At 41.9% G+C, this 23,679-nt stretch overlaps 1 protein-coding gene across 1 annotated transcript in view; it reads left to right on the top strand.

Annotated features, from left to right (window-relative positions):
- Nucleotides 1–262: 262 nt before the first annotated feature.
- Nucleotides 263–23,679, top strand: part of SPATS2L (spermatogenesis associated serine rich 2 like) — an 86,492-nt gene continuing 63,075 nt past the window's right edge. The window contains exon 1 of the mRNA XM_079709711.1: nt 263–319. Within this exon, the coding sequence (XP_079565837.1) occupies nt 281–319 (39 nt within the window). The 5' untranslated portion in view covers nt 263–280. The remainder of the gene's footprint in view (nt 320–23,679) is intronic.

Here is a 23,679-nt window from a genome sequence, read left to right as displayed (position 1 = left end):
CTGTGTTTGTCATTTTCCATGTTGGTACAGTATGAATAAAATATTTTACATTGTCATCTGGAGTTATCATAACATGCTTTTAGAGCATATCTAAGACAAGTGCTTAGCTTGAAAGTATTTTTATATTCTAAATTGGTATTTATGATTATGGCTGAATGAAATTGTTTACTATATTGGAAGAGAGCATAAAAATAACACATTGAGAAATCAATTTTAAAACTTTAAAGTTAATCATTTTTTTTTCCCCCTTCTTGGTAGGGCTTATTCCACTAGAAGCAAGATGGCTGAACTCAATACTCATGTGAATGTCAAGGAAAAGGTAAGATATAGTTAAATATTGGCTTGCAGATACTCCAAACTGGATAATGTAGTCTCTAGCTAGTAAAAACTCAATTATAATGGAAGAAGGGAAAAATGGTTTGGGAGAATACATAGTAAGCTTGACACACGAGAAAGCCATTCCACAGAATCATAAGTAGCATTTACTAAATGGGTGTTATGCATATTATATTCATTTTCTCATTTAGTCTTGACTATAACGCCATGTAGTTATTTTCATTTTACAGAGGGTGGAATTGAGACACAGAGAAGGTAAGTACTTTGCCTGAGGTCACACAGCTAGGAAGCAACAGAGCTGGGATTTGAACCCAGCCGTGCTATTCTACAGCTCATACTCTTAACCACCATGCTGGGTTCCATCTAAGAGCGGGGGCATTATGCTACATCTCCAAAAACAGCCTCGTAGAGATATCCAAAGCATTCCCTAGTGGTCGTGCTGGGTAGCCTTTACAGTTTCTTTCAACACTGAGGGTTCATGACTCTGAAAATCCTCCCTCCTCATTATTCGTTGGAGGCTGAGTGTACTTCAGAGCCCTTCCAAGTCTTGTCCTCCTCTGTGAATTTTCTCCGCTTAGGGTCACAACCCCTCCCTTGCCATATATGCTCCCTTGCACTGTTAGCTTTTTTTTTTTTGCGGTACGCGGGCTTCTCACTGTTGTGGGCTCTCCCGTTGCGGAGCACAGGCTCCGGACGCGCAGGCTCAGCGGCCATGGCTCACGGGCCCAGCCGCTCCTTGGCATGTGGGATCTTCCCGGACCAGGGCACGAACCCGCGTCCCCTGCATTGGCAGGCGGACTCTCAACCACTGCGCCACCAGGGAAGCCCGCACTGTTAGCTCTTAAATGATCATACACTGTAGATCCCATGAGACCAGGGAGTTAAATTTGTCCAAACCATTCGTCTGGCACCAGGGGAGCTGAGGCCCTAGAAGGGGTTTGTCCATGGTCACAAAGCAAAGTGAGAGAGCCTCACCTGGAACTCACTCCAGCCTTCCACAGGTCCACCTCCCACCTCCATTAGGCTAACTACTTGGGGGCTGGAGTTGGTCTTTCATCTCTTTGTATCCCACAGTGCCTAAAACCCTGAATGAAGGATGAGAGAAGTAACATTACTGGAATCCTCAGTAATTTTTCTTTCCTTTAGCCAGGATGTATCAGACTCCTGTTTTGTCCCAAACACTATTCTGGATACTGATGATGTGGCACTGAACGTGTAGACGAGGTTCCTGCTCCCATGGAGCTTGTTTTCTAAGGCAGGGAAACAGAAAGTAAACACAAGAACATATAAATGAACATGACTACTTCATATAGTGACGTCTACGATGAGGAAAATACAGCAGGGCGGCACGGGCAGGTGGCTACTTTAGATGGGGTTGGTCAGGGCAGCCCTCTCAGAGGAGGTGATATTTGATCTGAGATAGAGAAAACAGGAAAGAAACACCATGCAGTGATCCAAGGGCAGAGCATTCCAGGTAGATAAGCAAAAGCAGGTGCCTGAGGAAGACTAAAGTTCATCGTGTTTGAAGAGCAAGTGGTTGAGTGGCCGGTGTGGCCAGAGTGTGGTAGGCAGAGGGGTGGTGATGGGAGATGAGGGCAGAGAGTACGCCAGGAACCGGAACTGGTAGAATACTGACCCTTCACCTGTTTCCTCATCCTCCACAGCATCCAGGGGTGGAAGCCAGGGTTTCACAAAGTTGGATGAAAATAAAAAATGAATTTTCATCTTTACTCATATGTAAATGATATTTAGCATTTCCTTCAATCATGAATCTAGGCAAGGGAGAAAAACAACCCACAGGAGTAGCAGGAGTACCTGTGACTTTCACAACTAGAAATCACAGGTGTCTTCATATCAAATTACATTGGTTGCAGATATCCTGAAAAGCTGTTTGTTCATCACTACTTCAAAATTACTGTAATTACAGAACCTGCCTCTGTGTTGTGTTATTTGATGTTGACAGAGAAGCACGTACATCACTGTAGCATAAAATTTTTTATTAATACTTTAATGTTATTTCAATATGAGTGGTTTCCTCTGTAATCGTGCATGTTTTATTTAACCATTATTCTGAGAGGGACCCCCGAGGCTTCACCAGACTGCCCAAGGGGGTCTGTGCCCCAAAAGGTTTAGAAGCTGAGACAGAAACATGTAAGGTTTTATTCAAAGGGCGAAAGTAGCTGTTGAAAGGAATTAAGCAGGAACATGACTTGGTGTGGTATATTTTTAAAACGTCCCCCAGCTTTGCCAGCTGCTGTACTACTTATTTTATAGATCTTCATATTAAATAACTTTTCTGTTGGATGAGGACACAGAGGCTTGAGATAAAGTGATTTGGTCAAAGTCAGAGTCTCAGGGAATATGAAACAGCAAGGATTCAAACTCAGCTCTGTCTGGTTCTAAAGCTCATGCTCTTCCCACTGTATTACTGCTTCCCAGAGTTTTCCACCAAAATAACCCCAGGGCACAGAAGAACAAACTTGCTACTTTGGGACATGGTCAAAACCAACTTCCACATATAATTTCTTTGGAGTCTTCTGTGTGATCTTAAAAATGGATGCAATCTTTTTATCCATTGTATTCCGTAATATATTCCATATATTATATTAATACAGAACTGTTTTCACTTATCGACCATTGAGCAAACAGTGGCAGAAGTCTGGGCCCTTTTACATTGTGGCTTCATATTCTCTGTGACTCACAGTCATACACTCGGGTGAGACTATGTGTTCCCAGTTTGAGAAGCTGGGTCCGGCACCACAGTGCTGACCAAATATTGGCCCCTTTCCAAGTATCTGTTGATGGATGGGTTGAACAGCTCCTAAAGTTGGGTTATGGGAAGGAAAAGCACTTTAAAGAATCAGTCATAGTAATTGATTCCCTGCAAAACATGGCCAGTGGACAGACCAGTATGGTAGGCTCAGCAGATAGAGTGTCTTATTCAAAACAGAGGTGGCCTCGAGCCAAAATGGGGAAGGAGGCCGATCTGTGATCTCACAGACCACAGAGGTTCAGTGTGAATGCTCCGTGCATGGGCTCAGGCGCCACATTCATCCACTTGTCATGACCAGTGTCACATACACATACGAAGAGTAACAGGAGATGGTGTTTTTGCCATTGCACTTCAGCAACTTATCAAAATGTTGACATCGTTTTGAAAGAGGGTGATGTTTAAGTTGTAAATATTATCCATCTGCATGACAATGGAAGTAAAACTCCTCTAACTCAGTTAGTAAATTCCATCTTCCCGTATCAAAAGGTTAATAGATTTCTCAGCTCAATAAAATAAATCATAATAAACAACGGAAAATTCTGATCATTTGTAATTTTACATTGATTTATTTTCGTACTTTTATTTCCTTTAGTGATTAGCTTTTATGGCCTTTTTATGATTAGTTTGTTTCCCAATCTGTCACACAGCAATGACATTTTAGTTCTGAAAATTAAGAATAATAACTGTTATGTCTTAAGTTATAAATTATAAGCTTTTAGAGATGTGAGAACAGATCCATGTGGTGTTTTTATACACTAGCTAGCCAAGCACTGTGGGAAATTAAATACTTAGTAAAAAGTCTTGCAGTGAAATGAGTTCATCAGTTATCTCTATTGGATGAATTGGAAAGGGAGAGGTGCTTTGGTGAGAGAATCATTTCTGTCCTCATGTGGCTTAACTTAAGGTCTCTCATATCCCAGAATGAAATTTACAGTTGACACTCTTTGTGACTCTTTTAAAGTATCTCTATATTATTGGACTATAACTGAAAGGATTTAAATTGGAAATATCCTTGAAGTCAAAGTTTGATCTCCTTAGGAGTGTGACACCCATCCTCTGTGTGAGCTGACCCTGTTTACATTTCCACCTTTATCAGTAGCCACTTCTCTTCTCTCCCTTCAACACAGCCATCCTGACCATGAATGTTGCTGCCTCCAGGCCTTTGCAAAGGCAGTTTCCTCTCTCTGGGACATCCTCCACAGGGACCCGAGCCTCACTCACCTCCCTTTTAGGAAGCCTTTCAGATGGCTCCTTTCTCTGCCCTCCTGCCTCTCCTGAATTATTGGCCCTGCCTCTGTTCTCCTTTGTGCTTCAGTGAGGCTCTCTGCCTTCTGCCTCCATACCATGATGGTTAGTGGTCTGTCTCCCCAAGGGAGACTGTGTGCTCCTTGGGGGCAGGCACTGGGCCTTTCTCATGTTCGTACTCTTGGGTTTGACACATAGTTGACCCCAGTTCGATTTAGATAAATGAATGGATAACGAATGAATGAACACACCTGCTTGAATTGTTACGTTCTTTAGGGACAGATTTCCCATTCACGATATTTTGCAAAAACTTCAAGCCTTCCTTTTTTTTTTTTCTTTTCGGTACGCGGGCCTCTCACTGTTGTGGCCTCTCCCATTGTGGAGCACAGGCTCCGGACAGGTAGGCTCAGAGGCCATGGCTCACGGGCCTAGCCGCTCTGCGGCATGTGGGATCTTCCCGGACCGGGGCACGAACCCGTGTCCCCTGCATCGGCAGGCGGACTCTCAACTATTGCGCCACCAGGGAAGCCCCCTCAAGCCTTCTTGAAAACTGAAATGTAGGTTAATGGAAGTGTCATCTTATTTTGGTACTCTCTTTGCTATTAAATAAAGCAAGTTTTAAATTGCTTCTAAAAACAACCTTAGGTTACTTAGGTTGACTACCTGTGGTTCTGCAGAAAAGCAGCGTCTTTTTCAGATAGTTATCAAATACTGGTGCTCTCAGGTAGGTTTTGCCAATAGCAGATGAGGTCCTTTGGTGAGTAACCAGTCACATCCCACTGTACCCCCTCCAAAAAAAAAAAAAAATGAAAAAAATCTCTATATCTCATTTTATTAAGGAAAGATACCAGAACAAAACCTTCAGGCTAATCAGGGATCCCATATTTAGGGCCAATTCAATTTCTACAGCTCTTTTCTAAGTAACGTATTTTTTAAAAAGAAATTTAACACTAGAACCTCATAGATGAGTTAAGGATAGGGCTCAGTAGTGACTATTACATTATTCTCATGTGAAGCACTAGGGTACGAACCTAAATTGATTTATAAAGTTTTAGATGTAATTCTCAACTGAGTAAGAAAGGATTATTGGAACTGTCATGCACGAAATAACATTTTCAGTCAGATATTTTCATGCATTATTATAAATCAGTTTATATAGAATACAATTCAGCAGTACAATTTGGTGATGGAAATCCAAGGGTATCCTTGTTTGTAAAACGGGATTACAAATGGAGTTACAAAATAATATTTGCTGAATGTCTAGTTATGGTCTGATAACTAATTCCAACAAAAAGTGCTCCTTAAGCCACTGTAGGGAATCAAGTATGCTTGGGAAGTGATCTCCAGCAAGGTAAAGTCATGGAAGGAGCTTGGAGTTTGGAGACAGTAGCAGAGATAAGTAGCTCCCTGATTACTAGCTGAGCAGCCTAGAGAAGTCACTTAACTTTTCTGGGCCTCAGTTTTCTAATCTGTAGATTGGACATGAAAACAAAACCTACCTGACAAAATCATCAAATACAGTAATAAAAGTAGAGCTGCTTTATGAGCTCTTAATCCTATAAACTATAAAGGATCTGGGGGAGCTCATCTGTGTATTTTACAATTAAAAAATGGAAAAGGAGCCCTAGTTAATGTTTTTGTTAGTAACTCAAAATATAAATTCACATAGAACTGAGATTAGAAAGAAAACACAATAAAAAGCCCACATGAGAAAAAGAACATAAAACTGGACTTGACTTTTTCAAACTTTTATAGCTATTGCTGAGCCTCACACAAAATAAGTGGGATTAGAAAATATGATGATATGGAAATGGGGAATCACTTAGTCTATAATATCCTCGCTGCAATGTGCCACTTATTATGAATAGCTTTTTGAGCTGTTAAAGTTATGGAAGTAAATTGGGTTGTAAACAATAATCATATAGACTCATGAAAATGGATGGGACTAGACAAGGGAAGAGGAGCCTTTTGTCCACAGTGGGAACAGGGAGGGGCCATCTCAACATTTGTGCAGGTGACTGACATAGACTCTGTGTCCTGGAGTCTGTCCTCAGCAGGTGGACAGATGTCCCATTTTATTTTATTTTTTCCTGTAACTGTCTTGATTTATGTTTTATAAAGTACTGAAATATGGCTCAAGTCTTTATGTGGAGGAGTGTTGTCAGAAAAACCCAAGAGTTTGATTAAAGAGATTTTTAACAGGATCAGAGAAAGTACAAAAGAAACCCATCATCAAGCATCTTTAAAATATTAACTCCCTTTGGGGCCTCCCTGGTGGCGCAGTGGTTGAGAGTCCGCCTGCCGATGCAGGGGATACGGGTTCGTGCCCCTGTCTGGGAGGATCCCATATGCCGCGGAGCGGCTGGGCCCGTGAGCCATGGCTGCTGAGCCTGCGCATCCGGAGCCTGTGCTCCGCAACGGGAGAGGCCACAACAGTGAGAGGCCCGCGTACCACAAAAAAAAAAAAAAAAAAAAAAAAAAAAAAAAAAAAAAAAAAAATATTAACTCCCTTTAATAGTGAACTCATTTTATGGGAAGTGGTACAAGTTTTAATGATATGCAGTTGTTTTTAAAGACCAAACCATGCAAGCTTTGGAGCGAGTCTTAATTTCATCATTTTGTACGAGTGTTTACTTCACTTTAGCCCAGTCCTTGGATTCCAACAGCAAAAACACAAACCACACACACAGCTTTTAGGTTTCACCATGAATAGGTTCTTGTCATCATTTTCTCATAGGAAAGGGTCATTAAATTTCCCTTTCAAAGAACGGAGAAACACTGACAATAGTTATTGCCTAATGCTTATGTACAGAACTGCTGTTATTGTTGCTTGGCAACTAGAAGAGATCTGACAAGGAGTCTAAAGGAACTGAATGAATAAATGGAAATGTCAGCATCAGTTTCTGCAGATAAGAAGAAATTTACTATTGTAGGATTAGCATCACATTGTTTTTTTTCCCAAGCTACACAATCGGAATTCACAGTGTTTCTGTTCTGCTTCTCCTGCCCTCCCGCCCCCACTGCTTCCAGCCTTTCATCACAGCCCCTTTTGCACTCTGGCTGAGAGTTACATACAAGGTAGAGGGTTAATGCTAAACAATACAAGAGCATGTCAAAATTAAAACCTTTGGTGACAGGAAAAAAGTTACCTCTGTTGGCAATCCCTTGGAATTTATGTGTACTTTACCAATATTCTAGTTATTTTTCACAGTGATCCTTCCTATTAAATTATCCAATTTTTACAAATTAAAAAAAATGATAAAGCTGCAGTGGTTTCTTCTCTTCTGACCTTGAGCATTAAAAATCTATCCAGATGGATTAGATAGGTAGTTAGGTGGACTGATTGAGTCACCACTTAACAGTATACTGCTTGTATTATTATTATTATTATTATAACAACTTTTTCTCTGTGATTTATCCACAACTTGATTACAAACTCCTTATAAGCACAAGTGGATTTTCAATTTATTTGTGTACTCAGTAGCTCCTGTAATAGTAATATCATAGAATTTATGCCCCCAAAATACTTGTGAAACAATATTTAGTCAAATAACTGAGCCAAGATTCTATAATGGTGATTCTCAGCCAGTAGGAAGAAAGGAGAAGAAAGTGGAGCGTGCCTCCCTGTGCTGGGACGAGCATTAGAATGTCAGTAGGGAAAAGACGGGAGTAATTAGAAAAAGCATATTTGTGTTCTTTTGAGTTTCCAAGAGCGGAGGCCAAGGTGGGATTAGATGATTAAGAGGTGCCTTGGGGGTGGGAAGCAGTGGAGGCAGGTGCTTGTAAAAGAGAAAGGGGAGGAAGGATGTGCGGGCAGGGAGAGTCTACAGACTGCCAAGCATGCAGGTCTGCCATAGCTGAAAGAAGGAGAAGGAAAAAAAATTGGGTAAGAAGAAAGAGTCTCCCTGGGCAGTGCAGTTCTAACTAAGAAGATTTGTGCAGGTCGATGGCGAGTCTTCATTCCCCGGCTGGGGAACTCCCATATCCCTCAGAAATGAGCTTTCACTAGCACCCCCTACCTGAGCCATTGACTGGGTGCATCCTGGGTGGAGTGAGGCTTGAGTGGACCCAGAGGGACGGTAGCTAGGCTGTCAGTCAACTCTGTTTCCCACAGAGGGAGATTTCTGTGCCACCACAATATTTGAGAGTATAACAAAATTTTATGTTTAAAAAGGAAATTGAAATGTCTATTTTGGAATTCAATCACATAAGAGAAAAGCATGAGATTTTAAAATTTTTTAATAAAAATTTCAAGAACCTCTGTTAATTAGTAAATTCAAATACAAACTCTAGAATTTCCCTTCCCTTAGCAAGATGAGCCATACTGCCACTAGTATATGGAGTTGTCTCAACTTTTAGGGCAAAGGATAATTTAGGAGTCTTATTTTCTATCAGAAGTATACTCTCTAACCACATTTAAGGAAACAAAGGGACACATTAATATTACTGAAAAACTGTGTGTCCTTTGGTACATTGTGGAACCTCACAGGGCTTCAGTTTCCTTATCTGCCAAATGAGGGGTCTCCTTTATGTAGAGGATCTCCAGAATCCTTTCCAGCTCTAATATTGGATGAATCCATGGTCTTTTCCACCTCATAGGCCCCATAAAAGACTGAAACGGGGAACTGTACCACGGATCAGAGAACCTGGGGGCAGCCTTAGTCCTGATACAAATCGCTGCCTCAGTTTGAATGTGGTACACAACCTGTCCATACTCAGTTCCTTGTTTAAAAAAAAAAAAAAGGGGCTTCCCTGGTGGCACAGTGGTTGAGAGTCCGCCTGCCGATGCAGGGGACACGGGTTCGTGCCCCGGTCCGGGAAGATCCCACATGCCGCAGAGCGGCTGGGCCCGTGAGCCATGGCTGCTGAGCCTGCGCATCCGGAGCCTGTGCTCCGCAGCGGGAGAGGCCACAACAGTGTAAGAGGCCTGCATACCAGAAAAAAAAAATTTTTTTTGATTAAACTATTTATAAGGTACATTTATGGCTCACTGGTATGTCATTTCTGATGCCTCCCTGTCTACAGACACTTCAGAACTCTGCTGCTCAGTTCTTGAAGATAACTATCAACAAAAATGTACTGAAATGATGATTGAGGAGCAATGATATACTTTAAAGTTAACGTTTTTCTTTTTTAAATTGTGGTAAGAGTATTTAACAGGAGATTATTCTCTTTAAGTGTTCACTGTGGTGTTGTTAGCTCTAGCACAGTGTTGCCTTGCAGATGTCTAGAACTTAATTAAACTGCATAACTGAAACTTTATACCATTGAACAACAACTTCCCATTTCCTTTTTTTTTTTTTTTTTTGCAGTACGCGGGCCTCTCACTGTTGTGGCCTCTCCCGTTGCGGAGCACAGGCCCGGACGCGCAGTCTCAGCAACTCTGGCCTGCGTGTCCAGAGCTTGTGCTCCGCAACGGGAGAGGCCACAACAGTGAGAGGCCCACGTACCGCAAAACAAAAACAAAAACAAAAACAAACAAAAAAATAAAATTCCCTTTTTCTTTTTGTCTTCACTAATAAATCCAAATATGGATTTCATCAGAGAAAGTAGCTCAACAGAACATTTACCTGAGTCCTAATACTGTGTGGGTGTAAAAGGCTGGCTGAAAATAGACTTCCAATGGACTCAGAGGCTCACCCTATCCTAAATTATGTGCAGGTCTAACTGGTAGTTCTGGGAAGATATGAAGAAGAATAAAGCACAGTTATGGAGAACGTGCAGGTACACACTGAATACAAGCTAGTAGCTAAGGGAATGAAATGTGTATTAAGTCCATTGCTTGTCTCAATATAGATTAGAAGGGCAGCTGCTACTAACAGCATTAAACATTAAACCTACATGTGCCAGATTAAAGACGAGAATTCTGATATGAAAAATGTGTCATGGACTAAATTAAAACCTTTAAGACACTCTATCTGACTTTAATTTTACTATTTCTTTACATAGGAGAAGCATTCACTTAAGTATCAGATACTCAACAAGTCAATTTATCAGGCTTATTTCTAGGAATTAGAGAAGTTATATAACTTCTTTAAGCTATCAATTTTCATTTAGTGTTGTAACTGTTACATTAATTTGCTTTTTTTTTTCTGCCCTCAAATGCTCAGTGACTTGAGAAAGTATAGACTCTGAATGGATGGAAAGAAGTCTGGGTTGTTGTTGCTTTAACCCTTTGAGCCAGATTGTATTCTTCAATGGCTATAAAATATCTCCCCCATTAAGAGGTGGGGTCTGAGCCCCTCCCCTTAACATTGGGTAGGCTTTTGGAACTGGTTGACCAGGATAGTGGAAGGAAGTGTCTCTCTGTGGCTTTCATCGTGGGTGATTGAGCTTCTTCCTCACTAGTTGGGACACTTATGTTGGAACTCTGGGCAGCCACGTAAACAATCTGACTGTTCTCAGGCCACCATGCTTTGAGGAAGCCCAGACTTAGCCCATAAGGACCACGTGGAGAAGACCTGAGAATAGCACAGGAAGAGAGAGATGGCCAGCCAGACCTCAGCTGCACCTCCCCCACTATACCAGCTGCTCTCTCTGTCTGCATGAAAGACCCCAAGGTAGACCCACTCAGCCAAACTCCTCTTGAACTCCTGACCCACAGAAACGTTGAAAAAATTACAATTGATTGTTGTTTTAAGCCACAGAGTTTTGGGTTGACTTGTTATGCAGCAGTAAATAACTGGAATACCCTCTCAAAAATTAAAACTGTTCAAACTAGAACTGATATTTTTTAAATGATGATGTTGCCTAAATAATACAGAGGCGTGGGTGTTTACATGCAGGTAAATTAGTTAATAGGTGAGCAGTTATACCTAAAAAGAGGTCTGTCCTAGTAGCCACCTTCTTTTCTCTTCTTTCCACACTATCCCTTAGCTTCCAAGCCTTCCCTTATATCTCTCACTCGCGGTTTTCAATTCAGAGTGGACATTAGAACCACTAGGAAAACTTTAAAAAATAGTGGATGTCCAGGCCCATATTTAATTGTTTGAGGTGGGACCCGGATGTAGGTACATTTTAAAACTCACCAGGTGATTTCCAGTTTGCAGCCAGGGCTGAGAACCAATGTTAGATGCTGACAGTGCCCAAATCTGTATCCCTGGCTCAGTTCTTCCTTGGAGCTGCAGATTCATAGATTTGACTGTTCTCTAGATGTCTGGACATGGATGCCTCCCAACCCCCTCAAGCAGAAGGTTCCATTTTCACCACTACTTCTTTTCTCAGGAAGTGACAGCACTATCAACAGAAATGCTCAAGCCACACACCCGGGAGTCATCCCGATTCCTTCATCTTCTGTCTTCCTCATTCCTCGCGACACAAATCAGTCACTTCCCCCCAAGTAATGTGTGAGTCATTCTCTCCACTGCTCCATCTTGGTCTACTTTCTCTCCCCTCGATACTGTATTAGAATCCTAACTGGCATCCATTTGCTCTCCTCCAGCTCATCCACATAGAAACCACAGTGACCTTCTTAAATACGCAAATATCACACTCCTCTGAGTAGATGCCTCCAATGGCTACCTTTAGGATAAGGCGCAGAATCATAAGATGGCTTGCAGAGCCTTGCACACTTTGCCTCATGCTTTTTTTTTTTTTTTTTTTTTTGCGGTACGCGGGCCTCTCACTGTTGTGGCCTCTCCCGTTGCGGAGCACAGGCTCCGGACGCGCAGACTCAGCGGCCATGGCTCACGGGCCCAGCCGCTCCGCGGCATGTGGGATCTTCCCGGACCGGGGCACGAACCCGTGTCCCCTGCATCGGCAGGCGGACTCTCAACCACTGCGCCACCAGGGAAGCCCTGCCTCATGCCTTTTTGATCGAGCTTCATCTGAAATCCCATTTCTTCTAGCATTTAATGCTCCAACAATCCTGGGTCTTCATTCCTTTGAACGTGCTTCTAGTCACTCAGTCCTGTCCGTGAGTAGATGCTGTATACTCTTCCTGGAATACTCCATCTCTTCTCCCCTTTCCCTCTCCTGGCTTGGACTTATTACCCTTCATTCTCAGCGTAAACAAACTTCAGTCCTCAGATGGAGCTTCCCTGATTCTCTGGGTTAGGATAGGTCTCCCTGTTACAGGTGCCCAACTCATCTTTACCTCCCCTTCTGTAACACTCATCAAACATCTGCCTCCTTAGACTATAAGCCCCAAAGCAGGTCAGGGAGTGTTTCTGTCACTGCTACACTCCAGCGTCTGGCATAGTCTGTTCATTGTGACTGAATGAGTGAATAAACAAGTGAATGTGGATTAAGAGAGCAGTATCAGCTCTGAGGGAAGTTCTTGTCATGATACTCTGGCCTCCGTACTTGGCTGTGGCCCATCTAAATTCAGATCAACAATTTGGATAAGATACAGATGATGGCAACTAATGTTTTAAATGATATAAAATTGGAAGGAATGGCTAATGCATTCCCTGTTGTGTTTTTTGTTGTTGTTTTTGCGGTACACAAGCCTCTCACTGCTGTGGCCTCTCCCATTGTGGAGCACAGGCTCCGGACGCGCAGGCTCAGCGGCCATGGCTCACGGGCCCAGCCGCTCCGCGGCATGTGGGATCTTCCCGGACCGGGGCACGAACCCGTGTCCCCTGCATCGGCAGGCGGACTCTCAACCACTGCGCCACCAGGGAAGCCCGCATTCCCTGTTTTTGATGGCAGAAAGCAAGGTTCTAAAAGCTAACAGCTGACTGGAGTGATGGGTCAGAACTTACAGACTGAAATTTAATAAAGGTGAATGCAATATCCTACCATTGCGTTCTAGTCACTATACAAGTATAGGATGGGCGACGCTTGTCACAGAAACAATCCAGGGTGTGTTACTAACATAGTAAGCTCTGTTTGAACCGGTAATTGATGAGGACCCTGAAAGTGCTAATGCCACCTTAGATTCCTTTAATGGGTAAGTAGGGCCCCACCAAGACAGGTGCAGGTCCCACAATCCTCTGCTCTGATCCAGCCACCTCTGGAACAAGGTCCATCATTTATAGGACCACATTTCACCAGGATGCACTCAGAGGAGCTCGACCAGGGTGGTGAAAGCTTGGGAAGCACAGCTTATGAAAAACAGAAGAGCATAACTGTTCCGTAGGAGATGGAATTCTGAGGAACACATTCGTTCCTTGGGAAAAAAAAATGAAGGGCTGGTCTTTAGGGAAAAGATTACACCAGAAGGCAGAACCAGGACCAAGGACTGGCAACATCTAACATCCCCTCTCTGGCCACATTCTTATCATTGACCTCTCTTATCCTCTCGTTCTGTTGAGCAGCTGCTCTGTGTTCTCAACAGGATCTCTCGTCCCTTAGTCTCTCCCTAGTCTCCCAATTCATTGTCCTCCTTCATTGCCCACAGACGCCTTGATCATCTACCTTATGATTCTCAGCCGCCGTATCCCCGAGTCCTAGGATCTACCACTATGTTTCTTAGAGTTCATAACCTTGGATCCTTCCTTTTGTCTGCTTCTACCTCTGGCTTGTTGAGGAAAGCCACACCAGTTGGCTCCATGACAAATCCGTGCCATCATCCGGCATTAGCGGCCCTTCAGTCCAGCTCGGCCCTCTTTCATTCATCTAGGCCATTTCCTATCACATTGCCATAAGGCAGCTCTAAACCTTTCTCCACATTTTAGCCCTAAGGCAAACTCTAAAACTCTCACTCAGAGGAAATACCTTCCTTCGGTTGTCCTCCTCAGGATCTCAAATTTCTTCTCTATCTTCACTCTTCCTTTCTCTCCTTTCTTCCTTCCTCAGAATTCTGAGAAAGAGAAAGAATCTGCCTTCCCTTCCAAAGCTTGCCTTTCCACATGGATTTTGATACCATTTTCTTTCATTTCCTCTGGGACTTTGTTTCATAATTTATCTCCCGTCTTTCCTCTCTTCAAATTCTTTCTCACTGCCGGCTCCATTCTCCCGTCACTCAACACACTCAGGCACTCTGTGGAGATGAATTGTGTGGTGATTGTTTTAAGATGGATTGGAGAGAACAGAAACCAAGCCAGAGAGTCCAATTAGGAGGCTTTTTCCAGAGTCCAGGTGAAAGGCAAAGGGAACCTGTCCAAGGTAGTGAAAGAAAAAAGAGAGAACAGGTGAGACTCAGAGAGGATTTTGTTGTCAGAACGACCTTGAGTTAGTTGTTATTTATGACGTTGCCTTATTTTTCTATGGCTTTGTCAGCTCCTTGGGGGCAAATACTGTGTCAGATTCATCTCACAGATTCATCTCACTTTCTCTCATGAAATCTGGCTTGGAATGAATGGTTAGAATTCCCTCAAAATGTTTGTGTCAGGGGGAGTGCGGGAGAGGGAGAGCAGCACTCTGGAAGGTATATTTTTTTTAAAAAGAGGATAGCTGTTGAGACAGGGAAAGATGGCTCCATATTAGGAGGAAGAAAAAAGTAGAGTTTGTTCCTCAGTGTGTGGTCTGTTGTAGTATTTTCCCATTGCTGTAACAAATGGGACTTGCTATTACAAATCGCCACAAACATAGTGGCTTAAAATACCACAAATTTACCATCTTACAGTTATGGAGATCAGAAGTCTGAATGGGTCTCATTGGGCTAAAACCAAGGTGTCAGCAGGGCTACATTCCTTTCTGGAGGCTCTAGGGGAGAATTCGTTTTCTTGCCTTTTCCAGCTTCTAGAAGCTGCCTGCATTTCTTGGCTCGTGGCCCCCTTTCATCTTCAAACCCAGCAATGGCTGGTCAGGTCTTTCTCACAGTGAGTCAGTCGGACACTCTCTTCCTCCTTCTACTTATAAGGACCCTCATGGTTATATTGGGTCCACTGAGATAATCCAGATAATCTCCCCTTCTCAAGGTGATTTGATTAACAACCTTAATTCTATCTGCAGCCTTAATTTGCCAGTAGCCTAACATATTCACAGGTTGCTGGGGATTAGGGGGTGGTTGGCTTTGGGGGCTATTATTCTGTCACCACATCCTTGGACAAGCAGCATCTCCATCACCTGGTAACTTATTAGAAATGCACTCTTGAGCTCCACCCCAAGCCTCTGAATCAGAATCTGCATTCTAATCAGATCCCCAGGTGAATATACTTTAAAGTTTGTGGAGCCACTACTTGACTATCTGTAAGATTCTCTCAACTTTAAACTTCCCACAATTCTGTGAAAACTGCACTTTTTTCCACCTTCAAATCTTCATTATTCCTTCTAATCCTGGTTTCCTGCCAAAAAAAAAAAAGTTAATTTTGATTTATATGCCTGGTGTTAATTCCCCAAAAGCCAGCCAAGTAGAACATGACAACACTTCTTGCATATTTTTTACTGGCAGAAAGTAGATGTTAGAAAAGGCAATTAAATTATAGAATTATCCATGATGCAAAGGTATTGGTCTGCAAAGAATATTTTCTTCCCCAAGAAGATTCATAGGCGAACTGCCTTCATTAGAGTGTAGATAATATTAGTGGCCCAGCAAGTGAAGCGAAACGTACACAGATGAGCTGTTTTTAAGGCATCTCTGAACTGCTCAGCATTTGAGAAATGTGACCAAAGCTGATTATAAAATTCCTTTCAGAGCTGCAGGAACGGCAACCCATAAATAACTCTGGTTCTCACTGGTGCAAAAAGGAGGTTGCAGGCTGTTTGACTGCTGTCCTTCTTGTAGGGGATAAGATTAAGCTCACCTCCAAGATTACAAGGTCCTCAAGGCTGGGACCCACGAGACACTTCATACATTTTTGGACTTGAATACTTTTTACTACCGTATAATATGTTAAGCTGAATTACAGAGATGCACTGGGGAAAAAAACTGGATAAATAAAAGTAATATTTCAATGATCATCTTACTAGACTCCCTACTTCCTTTTGTTCATTCATCTATCTGAACATTTATGAATCATCTACTGAATGCCACCCATTGTTCTAGGCCCTGTGGATATACAGCTATGATCCCTGTCATTTACAAGCTCACATTCCAGTGGGGCAAATAGTCATATAAGTAAATAATTAGGGCAACATTAGTGCTAGATGAGGTCTGTGAACAAGGCTCGTGGGCCTCTCTTCTCTGAAATGTCATTCCCATTCTATCAGGATTTATCTTTAAAATCGCCCATTTTTCCCCTTTGCCAGTTGGATTAGTAATCTGGCTTTATTACTTTTATTTTCAGCTCTAGTTACTAATGTTGCCCCTAGGCACTCGCTACTTGTTCTAGAAAATGAAACCTCTCCGACTCGTGCAAGTGAAAAAGAGGTTACTCTAAAGAACTGGTAGGGACTCATGGGACTTCAGGACAAGTTAAAGAAGCAGGAAAGCCAGGAAGTAAGGCAGCTCCAAACGGCCCCTCTTCATCTCCATTCTGGCTTCTCTCCCTTTGTGTGCAATAGTCCAGACGCCAAAGCAGAGAATCTGATTGGCCCACTTTGTCTTTTCAAACCTGACTGCTGCGATCATTGTCACTATACTCTGCTTCCTTCATATCACTCACTTAGCACGAGTTGCAGTTGTGTGTGTATATATATATATATATATATTTTTTTTTTTTTGCGGTACGCGGGCCTCTCACTGCTGTGGCCTCTCCCGCTGCGGAGCACAGGCTCCGGACGCGCAGGCTCAGCGGCCATGGCTCACGGGCCCAGCCGCTCCGCGGCATGTGGGATCTTCCCGGACTGGGGCACGAACCCGTGTCCCCTGCATCGGCAGGTGGACTCTCAACCACCGCGCCACCAGGGAAGCCCAGTTGTATATTTTTTTAATTTGTGTATTTTACATCTGTTTTCCTCTCTACCTTTGGTAGTGACTGTGTCTGTTTTATTACTTCTGTCTCCAGCCACTAGTGCAAGGCCTGACCATAGTAGGCATTTAGTAAATAAATAAATGAAAGAATGAGACTTGGGCAGGAGGTGGGGGTGGGGTGGGGGGAGTCTGGGAGTGCGTGCTATTAACCACCCTAGTGATGGGCTTCCTTGTGGTGCCACTCAACTTGCAGGAGAGAAAGAGATTGAGAAGAGCCTTGGGTCCACTGACTGCTCAGCAAGGCTGAGGAGGAAGGTTCTAAAGAAGGGAAGTATATGGGGGAATCTCCCCCAAATAAGTCTTGGCCAACACTCTAGACACACATTCTTTCCATTTCAAAGACACACCAACCTTTATACCTAGAGAGACCCTTCTCCTTCATGGCCCAATGTAAATGCTCCCACCCTTTCCTTTTTAAAATTTATTGAGCAGCTAATATATGCCAAATTCTATATCAGACACTTTACATGCATCATCTCTTTTCATTTTTACTGAGACTCTAGCTGGTCATATCCTCATTTTACAGCTACAGAACCAAGTTTCAACAATTTAAGCAGCTCATCCAAGGTCATAGAACTAGCATATAGCAGAGCCAAGATTGGAAAATAGGTCTGTTTAATTCCAAAGCTGCTTCTGCGACATTTGGCTGTTTCCTCTATATTCTCCCTTCCTTGGGCCAACTTAACTGCTCCCTTCTCTGTGATACTACAGCCTTTTTCATAGAGGCAGCACAGCGTTTTACGTGCTTTCAGGTGCGGACGGTTCTGGAACCACTGCTACACTGTCTGTCTTAGGGCAGGGACTGTAGCTGGCTCCCCTTTGTGCCCTCAGTGCCTGTTACCTTGTGGAGGCTCAACCAATACCTGTCTGCTGGGCTGAGCTTTGGAAGGATAGGCAGTTACTATGCTATTTTGTATTTTTAAAACTCCACAAAATACCATGAGTATCTTATTATACAGAAGTCTCATAAATATTCTTCCCATCTCTGTTGTTGAAAGTTAAAGAACATATGTCTATTCTCCATAACCATATAATGTTTAGGTCATATCACAGTCTACAGAGACTCACCTGCCTGTTATTGTGGGTGGTAAATACAGAGTGATGGGATGGTCCACACTGGCAGAATATTCCTTTGACTCAAAAGAGCAGCCTGAATAAGGACCTACCGTATAGCACAGGGAACTCTACTCAATACTCTGTAATGGCATATATGGGGAAAGAATGTAAAAAAGAGTGGCTATATGTATAACTGATTCACTTTGCTGTACACCTGAAACTAACACAACGTTATCAGCTCAACTATACTCCAGTGGAAAAAAATGGTTTTAGAGGGTAGAGAATGAAGGAGAGCTTTATAGCATATTTAGCAAAACCCCACTGTAGCACAATTTCACATATGAATTAATGGAAAAGTAATAAAAGTATTAGCATGACATGTCAAAAAAAAAGAGCAGCCTGTATAGGTACAAATTAGCATTCTCTCATTCAACAAATAGTTATTAAATACCTACTATGTGCACATTGTTAGCCACTCGGGGTGCGCTTGGCAACAATGCAAAGGCTGAGAGGAAGGTTTTGCCCACATGTTGCTTACCGTTTAGAAGACACACCTTACACAGACACTTAGGCTGTGACGTAGAAGATGCTAAGGTTAGGAGGCACCCACTGATAAGGTCTGTGAGAACCGAAAGGAGACAGAGATGACTTACAGCAGGGATGGTTGGGACGGACTTCACAGAACACATGGCATCTCAGCTGGAGTGTAAGATTTGGGCAAGTGAACACATCTCAGGTCAAGGGCAAAGCTCGCACAGAGGTAGGGGGCCAACACTGGGCTTGCACTTATCTATAAAGGGCAGAGCAAGAGGGGCACTTGGAAAAGCAAGTGGGTGCCCAGTTGTTGATGGCCTTGAATCCAGGTTGTAGACATTTAACTTTACTCTTAAGGAAGTTGGGGAAATAGTCATGATTATACTTGAAGAAGAGTAGTCTGGCAACAGCCTTGGGGTGAATTTGCAGGGGAGAGACCAGAAGCAGAGGGAGCTGTTATTTTCTGTTTATTTGATAATACTGGGTCTTTACTGATCACACAGCTGTGTAGGTGGATTGAAAACTTCTGTCAGAACCATTTTTTGAAACTCAGACATAGTCTAAGTGACTCATCAGTAAGCCAAGAAGAATTTCTAAGGTATCATCATAGACAGGCTCAAGAAATGTGCAGTGTGAATGAGGAAATCTAACAGCTCTTAAACCAGACAAGTCAGGTCCAGGGGAGGTAGGTTAATGTGGGAAGCTGAAATCAAACATGAAAGCCACACTGCCTTGCTGCTTACTGCAGTCAAAATGACGCAGGGCGGGCCTGAGGCAGAATGGGGCAAAACCTGCCAAGCCAGATAGAAAGCCCCAGAGAGAGGAGAGAAAGGGAGATTAGAATGCTGACGTTAAATCAAAACAATTTTTTAAATGTTTATTTTTTATCGACGTATAGTTGATGTACAGCATAAGTTACAGGTGTAAAATACAGTGAGTCACAGTTTTTAAAGGTTATACTGCATTTAGAGTTATTGAAAAATATTGGCTATATTCCCCACGTTGTACAGTATATCCTTGTAGCTTATTTTATACGTAATGGTTTGTACCTCTTAATCCCCTACTCTTATCTTGCCCTTCCCCTCTTGCCTCTTACCACTGGTAACCACTAGTTTGTTCTCTATATCTGTGTCCACTTCTTTTTTGTTATATTCACTAATTTGTGGTATTTTTTAGATTCCACATATAAGTGACATCATATAGTATTTGTCTTTCTCTGTCTGACTTATTTCACTTGGCATTGTACCCTCCAAGTCCATGGATGTTGCTACAAATGGCAAAATCACATTCTTTTTTATGATTCAGTAGTATCCCATTATATATATGTGTATGTGTGTATATATATATATATATCTCACATCTTCTTTATCCATTCATCTGCTGATGGACACTTAGGTTGTATCCATATCTTGGCAATTGTAAATGCTGCTATGAACATTGGGGCACATGTTATCTTTTCGAATTAGTGTTTTTGTTTTTTTCAGATATATACCCATGAGTGGAATTACTGGGTCATATTATAGTTCTGTTTTTAGTTTTTTGAGAAACCTCCATACTGTTTTCCATAGTGGCTACACTAATTTACATTCTCACCAACAGTGTTCGAGTGTTCCCCTTTCTCCACATCCTTGCCAACATTTGCTGTTTGTGTTCTTTTTGATGATAGCCATTCTGACAGGTGTGAGGTGATATCTCATTGTGGTTTTGACTTGCATTTCCCTGATGATTAGGGATGTAGGGATGTTAAGCATCTCTTCATGTGCCTGTTGACCATCTGCATTTCCTCTTTGGAAAAATGTCTATTCAGTTCTTCTGCCCATTTTTTAATCAGGTTGTTTGTTTTTCTCTGGAGTTGTGTAAGCTGTTTATATATGTTGAATATTAACCCTTATTGGTCATATCATTTGCAAATATTTTCTCCCATTCAGTAGGCTGTCTTCATTTTATCAATGGTTTCCTTTGCTGTGTAAAAGCTTTTAAAATCAAAACAACTTTTGATGTGCAAAAGGAAGATTTCTCAATAGCAAATTGAATTTGCCAAACTAAGTTTAAATTAGTAAAAGCAAAACGGGAATGTGATTTGGGAAAGGTAAAGCAGTTGCTAAATGAACCACTAACTAACAGGGCATATTGTCACCTGACATCCTGCGCCGCTGCCTGGTTGACCCCCCTGGAACGCATGTTTATGGCATGAGAACCTTTGAGGGATGCACTCACGTGCAGCTGCAAACAGTGGGCTTCGGGGTGAAGCTGCAGCAACAGACTCACCAGCTTGGGCTGTGGCAGTGAAGTAAAGGCCATGTATCTGAAGCATCGCCGCCAAAGACAGCCTCTGCAAAACAGCCACTGCAGGCGTGAATTTTATGAGTTCTCCGCATGCAAACTACCATTAGTCATGCATTGATTGATCCATTGCTCCAGGAGCTTCATTTCCAAATGCAAAGGCAGCTTTTCAGCACAACCTCACTATAACACTGCCTTTGTCATCCACTCCTTATATTTTAAACCTCCTTCATAAGGAGGTTTTTTTTAGATTTAAATGCTTAGACCCCTTATGACTGCTGCATCTTGAATAGTGACACTGTGAGGTTCCTGTATTTTTTTAATTTTATTATTATTATTATTTTTGCGGTACGCGGGCCTCTCACTGTTGTGGCCTCTCCCACTGCGGAGCACAGGCTCCAGACGCGCAGGCTCAGCGGCCATGACTCACGGGCCCAGCCGCTCCGCAGCATGTGGAATCTTCCTGGACCAGGGCACGAACCAGTGTCCCCTGCATCGGCAGGCAGACTCTCAACCACTGCGCCACCAGGGAAGGCCAGGTTCCTGTATTTTTATGCGTGCATATGAGTGCCTGGATTTCTGCATCTTTCTCAAACACAGTTTCATAGAAAAAAAATGTAGTGAATTTATAAATAAGAAGGTGTAGAAACAATACTACTCTCTTCACATTAGCCAAGTGCTGTGATTAAAGCAGAAACTTGGCCCAGAAATTCACTAGAATTCAACATTACAATGGAATATCTAAGAATAGGCAGAAATTATTTTTTTCCTTTTTTTTTCTCTTTTCTTTAAAACTCGACATTCCTGTTTTAACTGTGTCTTCCTCCAGGAGTTATATGCAATATTCATAGTTATATTTGATATCAGAACTCAGTTACTGACAATATTCTAAGGATATGTTCAGTGCTAGGATATATAAAGTGACAAGGATAGATGTCTTCTATATCCTACCGTGGTTGATTTTTTTTTTTTTTCTTTTAAAGAGGGACAGGCAAGAGTAGTATAAACATCTAAAGAAGAAGTATCTCTATAAGGTCGGGTTTCTATTATATTTTGCCTTAACATAATAAAATAAATTATGTTTTGCAGAGGAGAGACTGGAAACAGGGTGAACAACTATTTTATGTTTATTCCATACTTCTAGGTCTTTACGGATCACACAACTATGTAGGTGGATCGAAAACTTTTTTTTTTATTGAAGTATAGTTGATTTACAACATTAGATTAGTTTCAGATATACAGCATAGTGTTCAGTATTTTTACATATTATACTCCATTAAAAGTTATTACAAGATAATGGCTATAATTCCCTGTGCTGTACAATATATCCTTGTTGCTTATCTATTTTTTTCATAGTAGTTTGTATCTCTTAATTCCATGCCCCAATCTTGCCCCTCCCAGCTTCCCTCTCTCCACCAGTAAGCACTATTTTGTTTTCTATATCTGTGAGTCCATTTCTGTTTTGCTATATACATTCATTTGTTTTATTTTTTAGATTTCACATATAAGTGATATCATATGTGTTCTCTGACTTGTTTCACTAAGCATAATATTGTCTAGGGTCATCCATGTTACTGCAAATTATTATTTAGAAGGGCATGACTGATGTGGTAATAATGATGGTAATTATTATTAAGAAATTTTATATAATACTAACCAATCATAGTGGCTTGAAATGCTAGAATTTTATTTAAAAGAACTACATTAGAAGGACAACACGTAATGCTTATACATAACTCCGGCGCACTGGTGCCTGCTAGGCCAATTGTATTTAGTTTTGGACATGCACTGTTAATGATTCTCCCGGGTCAATGCAGGTGTTTTTGTTCTTGTTTTTGTCCCCATCTTGGCTTCTCTTAAAAAAAAAGAGATAAATGGGGAGATTTGGGTCAAAGGGTATAAACTTTCAGTTACAAGATTAATAAGTTCTGGGGATCTCATGCACAGTATGGTGATTGTATACTGATTCATATACTTGAGAGTAGATCTTAAATGTTCTCACCACAAAAAAGAAGTGGTAATTATCTAATGGGATGGAGGTATTAGCTAATGCTATGGTGGTAATCATTTTGCAGTATATAAATGTATCAAATGAACATACTGTACACCTTAACTTTCACATAACTTAAATATAATGATATATAAATATACATTTATTTACATATAAAATGTGTATATGACAAGGATAAATTAGAGAGAGAGAGAGAAAAGAGAGAGAGCTATCTTTCTAACAGGATGAATGAATAAGAAAGGACAACACAAAAGGATGGTTATGGGATGCTCACAAGACCTAAGTCTTTTGCATAGCCTTGTAGGCTGCATGATCTGGTCCCTGCCCGCCTCTGGCCTCATCTTTGTACTTTGGAAGCCTCAGCCTCTGCCTCCCTCTATACTCCCTCACCTGTGCCTTGCTCCACATTCATGCTCTTCCCTCTGCCTAAGATGCCTTTCCTCTTAACCTCCCACCCTTCTCTTCTCCCCTGTCCTTCAGATTTCAGCATACCTATATAAAGTCATCTCCCTGTCCTATGATTTATAGCATTTATCACAATGTATAAGTATGTATTTGTGTGATCATTTGAACAATTTGTGCATCCCCCTCTAGTCTATAAGTTACAGGAAGTTTGGTGCCTTGTCACACAATAGACATTCAAAAATTATTCACTGAAAGGATTTTTAAAGAGAGCAAGAGAAAAAGTGAGAAAGAACTTAG

This window comes from Hyperoodon ampullatus, assembly GCF_949752795.1.
Source record: "Hyperoodon ampullatus genome assembly, chromosome: 8".
Taxonomy (NCBI): domain Eukaryota; kingdom Metazoa; phylum Chordata; class Mammalia; order Artiodactyla; family Ziphiidae; genus Hyperoodon; species Hyperoodon ampullatus.
The sequence above is the reverse complement of the archived record's forward strand: the minus strand, read 5'-3'. Positions and strand labels throughout refer to the sequence as shown.